Source organism: Gavialis gangeticus, unplaced genomic scaffold, assembly GCF_001723915.1.
Source record: "Gavialis gangeticus isolate Ggan-Ray unplaced genomic scaffold, GavGan_comp1, whole genome shotgun sequence".
Lineage (NCBI taxonomy): Eukaryota > Metazoa > Chordata > Crocodylia > Gavialidae > Gavialis > Gavialis gangeticus.
The window spans coordinates 155,975,731-155,990,985 of NW_017728992.1; the positions used below are offsets into that span (position 1 = coordinate 155,975,731).

The window sequence follows — 15,255 nt, forward strand, 5'->3', positions numbered from 1 at the left end:
ACTTGTCTATAGATTTGGCTCTTTAGTGGAGCTTTTTTGGTCCTCATCTAATAGTTGATTAAGTCAGTGGCAAGTGCCAAAAAGCACTGCTGAAGCACCCAGTCTATACAGATGCTGTGGAGCTGGGTCCAACTAACATGCTGCTTCTTTTGGTAAAGCGTGGGGCCTGTTTGGGTTTTTTTTAAACATCTTATGTTGTTTTGTACTTGAGCAAGCTGAGCCACTCTATACTTTCTTTCCCAACAAACTGTGGAAGAAAAAAAACTTTCTGGGCACCATGGAGGAACTGCAAGGCAGCCCCTGGGGGCTATGTAGAGTTGATATTCTGTTTGAAAATGTGAACAGTGAGGGCAGATTTCTACTCTGGTGGACAGCTTGCTGTGAAAACAAGGAACTAGGTTATTTAAAGAAAATGACACTGCTGTGGACACTATACTGCCCTGGAATGGTGAGAATTAGTACTGTAAGAGACCTTGTTTTATATCATGTCAAAACACCCATGTTCAGACACTTGGAGCTGTATGGAACAAAGAACAGATTCAGACCAGCCATTTTTAATAGGCCATTTTATTGATATTTAAGATCATATTTGTTTCTCCGTAATGTGCAAGATGCACTATAAAAAAAAATACAGGAGGTTGCGTTAGTAAATATACATTGGGTAAGCAATGCTACGTTTTGGCAGAGTGCTGTATTTTGTTGTTTTTCAACTTGTATTAAAAACTTAAAACTCAGAGCCAGACAATCTTTGATATCAAAAAAGGATTGCTACAGGTAGAGAAAGTGGCTCTCAAAAGCAGCTGCCATATATGCATAGACCGATTACAGTATTTATCTTAAGTGAAATGTCCCTTTTGAATCTTCAAGTTTGCTGTGTAGAATTACACCTACCAAGGCACAGTTTTGTTTAGAATGCAGGTCTGTCTATTGACCGATACATGTGAAAATACAGTTTCTGTAAGATTCATGAATCAGTATCTGAGACAGCGCAAGGCCTCCATTTTTTTTTTTTATAACAAAAGTTAATACAGTTCAGAAGCCATGTAGCTCACGTACTATCAGAACAAAAACCACACACGTACACAACTGCCCAACAGCTCCAAACAAAAAAAAAAAGAGCTAACAAATATTCAAGACAAAATTAAGCTCCAGATGCAGTATTGTGCATCTTGCACAACAGCATGGTTTCCAATAGTAAGAAAAGACTAAAAAATCCCCCCCAAATAAACAAAAAACCGCCAAGAAGCACAGCTTTTGTGCAACAAAACTGCTTATATCCTGAAAGATATAGGTTTTTAAATCACTAGAAAATTATCCAGTAATGTAATATAAAAAGATGAGTATCTCCCAGTTTTAGGAGCAGTCTAAAGTTGCATTTACTTGCCAACTAAAAAAAAAAAAGTGGTGACTCGTGTAGGAGCCATACACTTTCACACACCCCCTGAAAATTAAACCCTTCTAATTCAGAGGGGTGAAGATTCCATCTTCCTTCATTTTACTTTAGGAAAATTAAAGCTGAAGGAAAGTAGTTATTTATGAAAAAGTGGAGGGGGTGAAATCCAAAGCCAGCCATGGATTTTCCAGAACTGAAGAGTTCAAGATGGGGAGGAAGATTAAAAAGAATGGAGATAAGGACTTGGAGTGACAAAAAGATAGGCAAACAGGTTAAATTGTGTTAGTAAACAGATGAGAATGAAGTTGGTTACCCAGATAAATAAAGCCAGAGCATTAAGACCAGGAAAGGACCACTGTATAAAGACAGATATGCATCACAAAAGCCATGCACAAAGTATACATAAACCCCATTTTGAAAATTGGAATTTAGCCAGTTTGAGTCTGTTCAACATACCCCAGTAACAAGACTGGAATACTCAGAAAAGCAAAAAGTGTGCACTTAATTGCACATTCAACTGTCACGTACAACTAAACTGATAGAAAATGGAATATTTGAAGTGAAGTAAATTAGGAGTCAAGAATGCTACTGATACTAAAAATTATACTCCACAAGAGTACCAATACATCAAGGCTAGTACAGAGCACTGGATTTTTGCATCAGCAAAATAAAGGTTTGGCCATAATTAAAAAGAACACTTCACAGGTTTGAAAGGATTCCTAAATCAATTTGGCAAGATCAGAGACACTCTAGAAACACCTGCACATGGATTTCCTGCATCACTGAGCTGCTTCTACAGGATTTCAGATGGAAGACACCATTGAATATAACATTAGCATCAATATGCCCCAAGCCATAACCATAAATCAAGCCCTAGTAACAGAAGACAATGAGCAGGGTCTTCATCCCCCCCAGGATGTTTATTAATGCTTTCTACTTTTCTTCTCCTGCCTCTATTTTAATTCATATTCAGTTAAGGTTTCCACTCCCTTGGTTTAATGTCATATGAGCAAGGAGGCATCCACCATTAATGCTGCTCCTACACCTCTAGTTTGATACGCCCTATTAACACAGCATTTAATCCTGAAAGACCAGTAGTGTTTGCACACCAAGCCCTATATTTCCAATGAGCCCTTCCAGACTTTAATCCTTCAGCTAAGAAAGTATTAGATTGGGTATAATTTCTCACCTGGAAATAGGATTTTCTTCCAGTAGATTTTTAGCAGAATGTATTGTTAGAGGCCACCTAGTAATCAGGTCAGGAGACCAGGAGAAGCCATCTATGTTCACCATGTACCAGAATAGGTTTCACACTTGTAATCAACTGTGGATAAGACTATTGGAACAGTCCACTTAGCCCTTTCCCTTTTAGGGAGGCACAGGATTAAATTTTACTCCAGTTTAGTTTCATGTTTGCTTTGGGTAATGCATCAATAATGCACTTTTTTAAAAGGTAAAAGGTAAAAAGATTGGAAAGAGCTGGATAAGTGAAATATTGACTGATTTTATGGATTAGGTGCCCAAATTTAGTAACCATACAGTCAGTTTTGTTGTGTTTTTACTCCACTCCTTAAGGCATGGCATCTAGACCTGTAACATGTCACCCTACTGCAGTGGATGCTGAACTCTTCTTGTGTTTATATGAAGTACCTAAACTTAAAATTAGGCTGTATGCTTAACGCACAGACACAATCTATTGTAGATTTAATCTACAGGAGTTACCCTTCTCTTTAAAGGGAAGCTCAGCACACCAATTTCAAATCCATTGGCTAACTATACCAACATTTTTGTTAGAATACAACAAATATACCGAACACACAGACAGACAGGCTGTCAAGTACTGGTCATTTAAAATGCAACCAAGATTATAACTCCATTTTGAATAAAAAAATATGACTGAGGGGATGCACTGTCTATCTTGGTTACATTTTTCCTTAAAACATACCAATTAAAACCCATCTATACGTCATAGTATAGTTAAACACATCAGATGAACTTTTGTACTGATAGGTTGCCAAAACATCAATATTTAACATAACCATTTAAGACTTTTAGCAAGTCATTTGACAACACAACATATGCAAGTGTGGTTTCAGAACTAATGTAACACTAGTTATGATTGCATTCAAACAATTAGTGATCAGCTTCACATTGGCCACACCTTCATTATCTATATATAAAAAACAAAAGCACTCTAAGAAACAATTAACCAACAGATTAAAACAAGAGCCCTCAGTAATTGTACTGACGCTGGCAAGGCTGGTGAACAAACAATCCGTTGTGCTTGATTTGCCGAGAGTGGCAATCCCTGGTAAGATTTTGGCGACGGAAACTGTTTCTGTTGAGATAGTGCCTTTCATTATGTTCTTTTACCCACTGGGTACGACGAAAGCTCTTGGTTTGTTCCAAAAAACTTGAGTGAGCAGCAACAGCTGTAACATAGCAACGGATATGCTGTCCCACTTCAGTTTGTGCCTCAATTCTGAAAAGTAACAAAAAGGAGATGTCACTTATAGTTCAGGTAACATTTTGAAATTATGGTAAAATTAGGAGCAAGTATTTTCCTTATGTGTATAGACAGAGGTTTGCAGCCAGCATTTCAAGGGGTGTCTAGGGTCCCTTTTATACTACAAGTTTTCTGCTGTATTTCTTTTCTATTCACCAACTCTCCCTGCCTAAAGTGGGAGAAATATTCTCTCTACCCTCATTCATTTCTGATGGAAGTGTTGGCTTGCTTTGTATTTTTGATGCATTATATAATGTTTAATACAATGCACCAGAAAGAAATAACATGTATTTTACTACCATCAAGGGACTTAAGAAATATTTTGCTACATGAAGTCACAGGTAATGTCAAACTTGAGCAAAAGTAGTTTGGACTGTGTAGAAACAGAAGTGCTTAAGTTAGGGAGTGCTCTTCTGGATTTGCTTGCATGGCTAGCAAACCAAATAAGGTGTTCACATGTACAAAACCAGGAGAATCAAACTGCCTAACCCAGTGGGGGCCAACCTTTTTTGGCTAGTGCCACGTTAGCTCTGCATCCTCCAAGTGCCACTCTGATCCCCTTTCTCTGCCTGATCTGCTGCACTGCTTCCTACCATTTCCTCCCCTTTGCTTCCTGATCTGATACTTTACCTGCTGCTTTGCTGCCTGTCCTCTCCCCAATCTGTTGTGTGGCCCACACAGAGGCTGCCTGTACTATCTGTAGTATGCATGCTAGCATAACTCATGAAAGTTGGATCAGAAGTCAGATTCTAACTTGAAGAGGAGAATCACCAGCCTACACAAGTATGCTGAGAGAGGAAGTAAAACATTTCCTTCGCCCTAGAAGGTGACACAGGCAGCTTTACATTACGTTAACAGGCACTGATGGGAGAGCATCTCAGAATGGAGGAGCAATCCTTTGGTTGCTCAACATCATGTACCAGAGGTTAGGTCTCATATGGGACCACAAGTACCTGGAAAAGCCTGGTAACAGGACTCTGCTCTACTATATTCCTGACCTGCCTCATCCCCCTTCCTGCACACACAGCTGGAACAAGGGCCAGGGTCCCCGACTCCCAGCAACAGGGTGTTCTTCTGCAATGAATGCAACAGATTAAAGCAAGCTATTAGGAATCAGAACAGACAGCATGTCTTTCACTCACCCCAGTCTTTTTTTGTGCAGTATAAAACAAGAAAGAGGAAGCCATTAGAAGTCCAGATGACCTCACCCAAGCTTGCATGTGGGCTGCTGCAGTTAGAAAACTACCATTTGCTGAATATGTAAAATCATTTACAGGGTTGGCAAGATCAGAGCTGGACCTCTACCTAGAGGCACTATGAAGGGAAGCTCTGGAAATAGTGGCACAAATGCTTTCATTATGGCAATACAACTGCAACAGGCTATACATCACTAGCTAAACTGTGTATGCCTGGAGCATATATTTTTACCTCATGGCACCAGCCAGAACAGCACATTAGGAGCTCACTAATACATGCACTATTGCAGTTTATTAAGGAAGATGCAACTAACAACAGATTGAAGATATTTATGCAACATCTTTTTATTTGAAAACTATTTAGTAGTAGAAAGGAAGATTTCTAAAGGGAAGAAAGATTTATGATTTTTTTTTAACCACATTCCCTGTAGTGTTGTGGGGCTCCTCCTTCTATTACTCAGATATCCACAGAGCAGTAGCTTGTGAACAGAGCAGTTTGCAATTATAAACAAGATGAAAAGAGCAGTTCTGAAGTAGCCAGAGGTTTACATGTTTTTACTGAATGGAAGCCTGGGACTTCAGCAGTTATTTGGACACTTAAAGCATGCAGCGGGTCTTTGGGAGCATGGCTGCTTAGCTCTTTTGAAGGCATGTCAATACAGGCAGTATGCATCTTTTACAGCAGTCGTGCCCACCCTACTGTTATACTTTCTACACTGCATTGTAGTAGTCCATGATGAGTAAGAAGTTGTACTAAAGGATTTGGAAAAAACTGTTCTGCAACAGACTTCCATGCAAGGCCCTATGGACTTCAGCAACTTCTAGAACTACCTTTTTAAAATTGTAATTCTTCTCTCCTTAACAGGGTTCTCTGGCATAGTTAAAGCAGCACTAGGTAGAATGGGCCAATTAAAACTTAGTTTGCTACAAATGTTAGTCCTAAAATTGGTACAGTTTTGGCAGGCAAGACTATATAGGATGCAGTGTTGCTAGCAGACTGATGAAACAAACAAACAACAAAAAAAGCACCGTCCCAAAAGGAATAGTACTTACTGTGCCAGTGTGCGTTAAGCAGCTTTTCCTGGCCCTACAATGTCAAATGGCCAACCATTAAACCAGCAGAGATTTCAAGATGATTTCTGAATTATTGTATCATCAACAAAAATACAAAAAAAAAGCGCAACTACATTCATCAGCTTTTAAGAGCCTGAAAGCATGGCACTTCATGGAGTCTGTTTACCCAGGTAACTCCTAAATGCTAAAGACCTTGATGTAGTTCAGGGGTAGACAACATTTTTTGGTCAAAGTGCCAAAACCCCCCCCACAACTGTCTACCTTGAAAAGTGCCAGAGTGCCAACATGCTAGAGCCCAGACCAGCTGTTTGCAGCCTCCCAGCTGCAGCCAGCCCACAGAGTCTGTTTGCAGCCTACCAGCTGCCTGCTGGGAGAAGCCTGGGCTCTCTGGCTGGCAGCAGCTGCTTAGAACCCAGGCTGGCAGTGGTGCGCCAAGCAAAATGGCCTTGCGTGCCATGCTCAGCATGTGTGCTGGGGGTGGCTAACTCCTGATGTAGTTTGTACAAAATAATGACTTTATGCCAGGTCTTCAGCTGAAGGCAAAGGTCTGCTGAATTCAGTAATACAATGCTCACTTAAGTAGCTGAGGATCAGTTGTTTGAAGTTTCACCAAACATCAAATTAAACACTGCATATTGTAAGGTGTTTCATACCCTCATTCCAGAGCCATCAACACAAATTGGTATACCCATTCAGGAGAAAAAAGAGGAAAAGGTCAAACGCAGGCCCTGCTGAATTGCACCATCCTAACCCAGACTTTCCTATGCCCTTTTTGAAGCCATTTGTAATACTGCTTGTAAGAATCTAGGAGCATCAGCAGCAAGTGTGCTCAGGTCAGATTATACCATGCTTATTTCCATGGCATTGGGGCACCTTGTAATTGCTTTACAGATTCTTCTGAATTATTTTCAGGCACTCCTGGGTACCCACAGCCTCTTTGACTTCAGCTACACCACTGGTACCTCACTAGAAAAGAGAGGAACCAGACTCTTCAGCCACATCCAGACCAGGGTGGCCATGTGGTATGCAGCACTACAGATGGTTTTCATAGATTTTTAGGGTCTTGCAGCACCACACCCTGCATGTTCAGGCATTTCCCATGCTGCTACCTTGCAGCAAGGTGTTTGGGTTTTTTTTGTTGTTGTTTTGTTTGGTTTTTTTACCCCAAGAGATCCCGAGGTTAAAAAAAAGCCACATGGGGAAAAGAGCGGGGTGGTGCATGTGGCTGTAATGTGTCACCCAAAAATGGAGCTGGGTCCACTGGAGCCACACTCTGGCTACCGGCCAGGCTCCAAACTGCAGGAGCGTCATAGCAGCAGCTTTCCCAGCCCCCAGGACCCAAGGTAAGGCTGCTGGGGCCAGCACAGTTAACCGTACCCTACCTGGGTTAACTTGCTGCATGCCAGACGGTGTGTGGCATGGGCGTTCCCCGAGGACAAGTAGTAGTGGCACAATGTGCTGCTGCTTCTTGTCCCCAGGAAACCAAATGTGCACTCTAGACATCCAGACAAGTGCAGAGTTTCAGTGTCAATCCATTGCTTCTATAGTGGACACCGACTGAAGTCACCTGCTTTCTTCAAGTAGTGTAAGCATAAAAGTTACATGGCAACTAAAGTCAGTAGCATTCAGAAAGTATTTAGTCTAATCTATTTCATGATACATTAGGGTTCATATTTTACAGATCAAAAGCACCAATCCTGTGATGCATCTGTTAGCAGCCTTTTATCCCTCTTCACCCTCAAACACCGTGCAAACTTTGACTACATAGTCATTCAGTTTCTCCTGGAACAATGTGGACAACAGCAAAAATAGTCACTCTGGGCAACAAATAACCCAAGAACAACTAGGGTTCAAAATTGCTTCTGGGAGAGTTTCTCTCAGGAGACAATGTCTGCACACTTTCTCTGCGCTTTACCTCTCCTGGGAACCATGAGGAGTAGAGCTGGGGGAAAGGCTCAAGTGCCTTCCCAAGACCAGGGTCACTGATCTGGAAGAGGTAGACGAAGCAGTTGTTCCTGCCCATCCCACAGACCTGGAGGGAAGGGGAAGAACAAACTGCCAGCTGCTCCCTGCCTGCTTCTCAAAACCGGGGTTCCCATTGTGAGAAGCAGCAGGGCTTTTCCATGCCTCTCCCTCCAATTGTCTGCTGGGCAGCAGGGCCAACCTCAGGGAACACTGCCTGTCTACTTCCTCATGCCCCTTCTGCTCAGTTAAGTGGCAGGGAAGAGGGCAGGCTGTCAATTAATGGCCCCCTTAAGGGCAGGGGTAGCCCAAGGAGTTGCCCTCTAGTGCTCCCTGGCTGGAGAGCTTCCCTGCTAACATCTGTACACAGCCTAAATAGAAACAGGTGCCATAGCAAGTCAGCATCTGAAAAGATGACTGAAAGCAGAGGCAAATCAGACACATCTATAAAGGAAGGCCTCACTGCAAAGCAAAGCTAGGAGGACATGGTGGCAACACAGAGGGATGAAGCCTGTTAATGTGCTGTAGTAAAAGCCAGGCAGCTGAATTTAAATTAAGCAAGGCGAGCCAAAGCTATGGATGCCCCAGAGAGGCCAGAGGCCACCACACAAGAAGCCGATAAAGTCCACAAGATGGCAATGATTTACATTGAGTCAGTACATGGTGTTGCTCAGTACTGATGTGGCCAAGAGAAAGGGGCCAACCAGATGGGTGCAGAGTGTTGGGAGCAGATCAGAAGACAGTGCCATTTACCGTCTTTTAGGCAGATTTGGGGGAAAAGCTTCAAGCAAAAACAAAAACCAAAAAAACCAAACAAAAAACACCACACACATGCTTGTGAATTTCTTTATCCCCCCCCAAAGGCTGAGACTGGTTCATCACTGATACTGAAACCAAAGCAGCAGAGCATACACTGGTAGCACACCTAGTCTCTACCTCAAGATAATTCAAGAAGAAGATATCATGTGGTAAGATCTTGGCCCCAGTGTTTTGGGCATAGCGAGTGTGAATGATTGATTAATACAGCTTTCTTTTATCAGAGTTAGTCACATTTGCAAAAAGCCCTTCCCCCCCCCCATCACATACAATGCTGTCTAAAAGTGAATCCTAGGTCATTCAAGCTAATTCTGAGCCTTTCCAGGAACAAGCCTGTCAGACTGGGTGCTATACTGGCCACCTACTGGTAGAGAGGTAACAATACACCTTGGAAGGATTACATATACAAATGAATATGCTGCTTTGTGTCTTGATCTGGGTTAAAACCCAGAACAATCAGAACTGCCTCAAATGAGGTGTCTCTGCAGCCCAATGCTGAACACTTATACCACTTAATTTACAGTTATGGCTGCCAGGCTCTGGAATGGGGTCCTAAGGGAGGTGGTGCTCTCCCCTACTTTGGGGGTCTTCAAGAGGAGGCTGGATAGGCACCTGGCTGGGGATTATGATCCCAGCACTCGTTCCTGCCCAGTGCAGGGGGTTGGACTTGATGATCCGTTTAGGTCCCTTCCAACCCTAGAAGGTATGAAACAAGCACCGTACAAGTAGCACTTCTCAACTCCACTTTTTCAAGACAATATATTACTTCAAAGCCACCTTTGGTCACAAAGTACTGGGATGTAACACCCACTTCTTAGCCACTAGAAGTAACTCCATCAGACTGCTGTTGTTCTCTCAGCTTGAAGGATGACCTTCAGGGGAAGCATTTTATTTTGTTAGCAGGGGGACTGCATCAGTCAAGGCCTATCTTCACATGCAAGACAAGGACTTTCACATGGCAGAGATAGCAAAGCTGCAGCTGTGCCAGGCCAAAGTGCACTGTCACCTAGGGGGACTAGATTGAAAGACAGAAGCAGCCAACAACTGAACACAAAACTGTTCGTTTTTGTCAGGCTAGACACTTTCTGACCACCCCTCTAATCACTTGCCAATTGCCATTTTTATTTCTAAAAGGACAGGCCAAGTTTGGACAAATTTCTGGACCAGCTAGGACCTGACAGTTGTGTGTAAGTGGGAAGTGAGAGGTGATAAAGAAGGGGAGCGGGGTGGAGTGGGAAAGGGGGTGTGAGAGAAAAAATGAACTATGGCTTCTGTTACCAGGCAATCACTGCATTTCAAAAACACAAGTCTTCAGTAATTCTGCAGTCAGGTTAGCCTGTTTAGATTTAAAAAAATCCTCCTGACAAACTTCTGGCTATTACAAGTAATAGGTTCTGTTATTTTTATTTCTTTTTTTTCTTTGGGGGTATAGAGGGAAAGGTTGCTTGTGGAATATTTGGCTCTGGATGAGCTTCACCACTCTGCTAAACTCCTTGGACAAGCTACTGTATTTACCCTGTTTATGCAGCTGACACCATTCTCCTCTCAGTGCTTAGAGGACACTGACTGGTGAAGAGAGCGGTGAAGAGAGTGGCATTATTTTGCTTACTAAAGCTGGTGAGAGTTAATTGCACAACAGGAGTGGATGGGGCACAGAAACATTTACCCCAACACACCTGACTGTCCACTTCTAGTATGTCACCTTATACAAAGTTTTCAAATCAGCCATGAATCTAGGGTCGTCATCACAACAGATGGCATTATTTATGCTCCATTAATTTGCCTGAGGTCAAACCTTCTAATCCATTCTTACCTGGTTTCAACTTGCTAAGCTCAAATATTTTCTTTTAATGAACTTTATGGCAACAAGCAGTAATTCAAGCCCTACATATTATACTGGTAATAAAGAGACAGACTTACCTAGGACTACCCTGATTGTGAAACTCCTCATCCCCACAACTGGCTTCATCAAGACTGTGGCAGGTATTACGAATGGCATAAACAGACATGCTGGGATGCTCTATTAGAAGGTTCTCCATAGGACTTGTTTCCACCTTAATAGTGGTTAATCCACCTGCTGTAAAGCACGGGGGAGGGGTAATAAACCAACTCTCCTCCATGGGACATGATTCGAACTGGATAAAGCAAGACTCACTGGCATCAGCCAAACACTCTAAAGAAGTTGGTAAACAAGAGAAAACTGGTGTGGTGTCAGAAGCTGATGTTTCACTGATGTCCTCTTCTTCTGTTGAGAAATTAGTGCAAGTGTCTAGCGGAGGTTGGCCATCATTCAGGTTGTCACATGATTAGGATGAAGCCACCATATATCAACAATTGCAGGAGACAACGATCACCAAGTCCATGTGGAGCAAGAACAGGGTGAGAGAGAGAGAACCATAGATATCATTAGCATGAACACAAATATTTCACAAATAAGAAGAGTGGGTGGGTAGTTTCCCCTAATAGTTTGATTCAGATATAGAAATAAAAATTAAAGAAATACAAAGACTCTTGCCAGAATAAGCAATACCAAATTGTGTAATAAATGGTCAAGCAAGTGATTCTACTAAAGTCTTAACTGGCTATGCTTGTGACACCAATATCAGTTTCCCTACGCACCTAACAAGTTAAAAAGCTACTACACAATATCCATGTTAAACTAAAATCTTTTGGAGCCACTGGTTTCTCTATGCACAAGTACATTAAATAACCTTTATAGCTGGAAGATGTGTTTAACAGGTATCTTACCTATGAAGTCAACTAGAATCCATTCCTCATCTTCTTTCTCACTGAACTCTGGCTCTTGACTGGACAAATTATTGATCTCTCCAACAAGCATATTATTCAGCCTCTGGAACATTACTAAGGCAAAAATTAAACTTTGGCTAGTTAGTCTTTGTATCCAAGATTCGAGACACAGCTTGCACTGTGCTAGCAGAGTGGCACAGATAGGAGATTAAAGTGCATAGATGCTTTATCAGCTTAAGTACAGAACACGGAGAGTCATGACTTGTAAACAGATTATACAACACCTGCAAAGAAGAAAAAAGTAGGTCTTAATATTGAAGCAAGTAACATGTATGTAGCTTGTCAGTTATGAATAAGTCCAGTTCCTGGCAGATTTGAGACAAAAAAAGTCTACATCTGCCATGAGAAAATACAGGCTGCTTCATTGCCCCTTAGATTCCCCTCCCCCTGACCACCCCAATCCCCATACACAGAAAGAGGCCTGGTAGATGAGAGCCCTAAAGGGCAGTTTTCTTACAGTATTGTCAAGAGCTTATTGTGGGTTCTGCCCCATGCATAGGACTGTCTGTGCAGCTCCAGATCCCAACTCTGGGAATGCAAGGGAGAGAAGGGCCAGCCAGAGAAGCCTCTAGGGCCCTTGGTGATCTCTTGCTAAAGGCTCCTCAGGATTAGTTCTACTTATGACATCCCCTAGGACTTTTCCAATCCTCTCTATAAAGACAGGTTGGGAGGAAGAAAGGCTCAGAAGGAATTGTTACAGACTGGACCTATATCATCTTTAGGTAAATAATCCAAACAGTGGAGCATGCAACCCCTTCCACCTAGTTACCTAGATAGTATGTGGTATAGCATGAGTAGTTAATGAAGACTCTGGATTGGGGTGTGCAATTATTTGGGCTGGAGGGCCACAAGGATAGCCCCACCCCTTGACAGGCACCCCATCCCCTGGCAGCCATCTTAGAACCAGAAGTCCTACCCCCTAACCTTTGCCCCTAGAAGTACTTCTTTTGACAAGGGGGCTTGTCATTTTGGAACTGGGGGGGGAGTTCCACTGTATCCTATAAAGCAGAAAGCCAAGCATCTACTATACAACATGTATTAAATTTGATTTCAACAAATATTTTTGTCCCGATCTGTGTTTGCGTAGTGTACAAGGGCTGTTTAAAAAAGTACTGAGACCAATAATATTTTATTTACAGGGGTTTCAGCTTAAATCTCCTTTGACGTATGCTCCTTCTGCAGCCACACATTTCTTCCAATGTTTCTGCCATTGCTAGAAGCACCTCTGATAAGCAGTTTGAAGAATAGCTAAAAGCTGCTCAGTCGCATTTTGTTTTATAGTTTCCACATCACAAATCTTCCTTTCAAGGTTCTCTTTTAGTTGAGGGAAGAGAAAAAGAGGTCTCATGGGACCATATTAGGTAAGTATGGAGGCTGCAGCACTTATGGGATATGGTGTTTAGCTAAAATTTGCTTTACAAGCTGTGCTGAGCAGGCAGGCGTGTTGTTGTGGTAAGCCATCCAAGAGTTGGACACCCACTTTTCTGGTAGTTTCATTCCCAAATTGCCGGTTAGAATTGAATGACACGAACCAACAGAAATTCCCGGTTCTTCTGCTCTCTCTCAGACAGTCAGTCAATTGCCTACCATTGGGAACCAAACTGCAAACTCCTGCCACACTGTCGTCATTTCATGTTGAAGGGTATCTGGAACACTTATCACTTTTGACCAATGATCGTCCTTCTTTAAACCAATGATACCATTCAAAAACTCTTGCATGGCTCAGCGTCATCACCAAATGCTACTTTAAGTTATTCAAATGTTTCACTTGCCATTTTCCAATTTTCATACAAAATTTAATGCACACGCATTGTTCTGGACACTAACATAACAAAAGGGGACGTGAGACACAAACAATTTTACTTCAGACACATGGCCACTGAAATCTGGGGAAACACCATGAGCTGCAAGCCTGTCCAGAGGAGTTCCAACAAGCCCAGACATGTTCAAAGCCACACCACCCCCACACCATCCAATACTTTGTACCACAAGTTTAGTCTCAATACTTTTTTAAGCAGACCTTGTACATATAGGCGATGGCATAACAACCTAAAATGAAGTCTTACTTTTGTAAAGGGGCAGGGAAGAAATGGGTGGGTGGCTCCAGGTAGGGTGTAGGTGTGGGGGGGCTGAGCGTGCGTGGGGGAAGAGTGGCTGGAGGGTGCGAGTGCATGTGCAGTGTGAGGGGGTGTGTGCATATGGGGACCCCCCCTAGAAACACCCCTCTCCCTCACTGAACACAGCCCCTGCCACAAGCAGCAGCTACAGATGGCAAGGCTTCAGGGCGTTCACAGCCCGCAGCAGGCAGAGACCCCCAGTGGTGCGCCGTCCTGGCCACCCCCAGGACTGCACGTGGCCACGCTGCTGGCAAGGAGAGAGGTGAAGCAAGCCTAGCACCACAGAGCCTCCTGCCAGCCTGGGCTCTACACTACTGCTGCCTCAATCTAGGCCCCTGCCAGCCCTGGCTCTGGGGCACCAGTGCAGACCCCGTGCTCCCACCCACCTGCTCACTGCCACTTCCCAACCCCTCCCACTTGCTGCCGCTGCCCTTCCCCTGCTGGTTCCCTACTTTCCCACCCACCACCCGTTCCTCCAGCAGCACAGCCAGGACTACAGAATGCAGCACCAGCTAGCCCAGTTCCCGGCTGGCTCCTGTTGCGCCATGCTGTCCCGGCCAGGCAGCCAGGAACCATGTGGTGCAGGCCGAGCTGGCCCTGGCACCATGCAGTTCCCAGCTTCATGGGCCTGGACCATGAGTGCAGCAGAAGCCAACCCAGCCCAGTTGGTACCACATGGTTCCCAGCTGCATGTCTGCCATTACACAGCACAACAGGAGCCAGCTGCGATCCATGGGGGCTGGCCGAGCTGGCTCCTGGACTGCAGAATGCAGTAGGCCATGCAGCTGGGAACTGCATAGTGCTGGCTGGGCCAGGCTGGCTCCTGCTGCCCTGGCAACTTTCTGCACCCCCCTGCCCATTTTTATCTGAGTGTCAACTCTTCTATGGAGGGTGGGCTAGAGAACAGCCCCATGGTTGCCAGGCCAGAAGCCTCTGCTGGCTGGTTGCAGGCTGGGGGAGTGGAGCCTTGCTGCTGCTATCACCACTGGGACCTGCCACCACTGGGTCCTGCTGCCGGCACCTCATCAGCTTTTAGACCAGCAACCACTGGCTAGACAGAATGGTCTGGCAGGTCAGATCTGTCCTATAGGCCATATTTTGCCCAACCCTGCTCTGGATACATCACCAATTAGAGAGAAAAAAATAGCTGCCTTGTATTTTGTTAAAAGCAACATTAAGGTGTCCTATTGAAAAATTAAAAGTTCAGACTAAAAGTAGTTCATTTGAGCTTAGAATAGGTATTATAGAGTGGTTAAAACAGCCAACAAATGCATTTAATTTTTTTCAGTTTTAATGTTTGGAAAGATACTGAAATTCCACAAGTCACCCCAACCAACCAGAGGTTTCAGGTGTGCTCACTACACAGCAAGCCAACACGGGGGG

The 15,255-nt window shown here is 43.6% G+C and overlaps 1 protein-coding gene across 3 annotated transcripts in view; it reads right to left on the reverse strand.

Moving 5' to 3' along the window:
- Positions 1 to 549: 549 nt before the first annotated feature.
- The window catches only part of TP53INP1 (tumor protein p53 inducible nuclear protein 1), a 20,141-nt gene continuing 5,435 nt past the window's right edge, over positions 550 to 15,255 (reverse strand). Inside the window, exons 1-4 of one of the 3 annotated variants that reach the window (XM_019527954.1) lie at positions 12,213 to 12,510; positions 11,696 to 11,979; positions 10,868 to 11,216; positions 550 to 3,875 (exon numbers count right to left, since the gene is read on the reverse strand). In XM_019527954.1, the coding sequence (XP_019383499.1) occupies positions 3,626 to 3,875; positions 10,868 to 11,216; positions 11,696 to 11,807 (711 nt within the window). In that variant the 5' untranslated portion in view covers positions 11,808 to 11,979; positions 12,213 to 12,510 and the 3' untranslated portion in view covers positions 550 to 3,625. Of the gene's footprint in view, positions 3,876 to 6,148; positions 6,183 to 10,867; positions 11,217 to 11,695; positions 11,980 to 12,212; positions 12,511 to 15,255 lie in introns of those variants that run through there. The other 2 variants (XM_019527955.1, XM_019527953.1) reach the window with 2 other exon arrangements.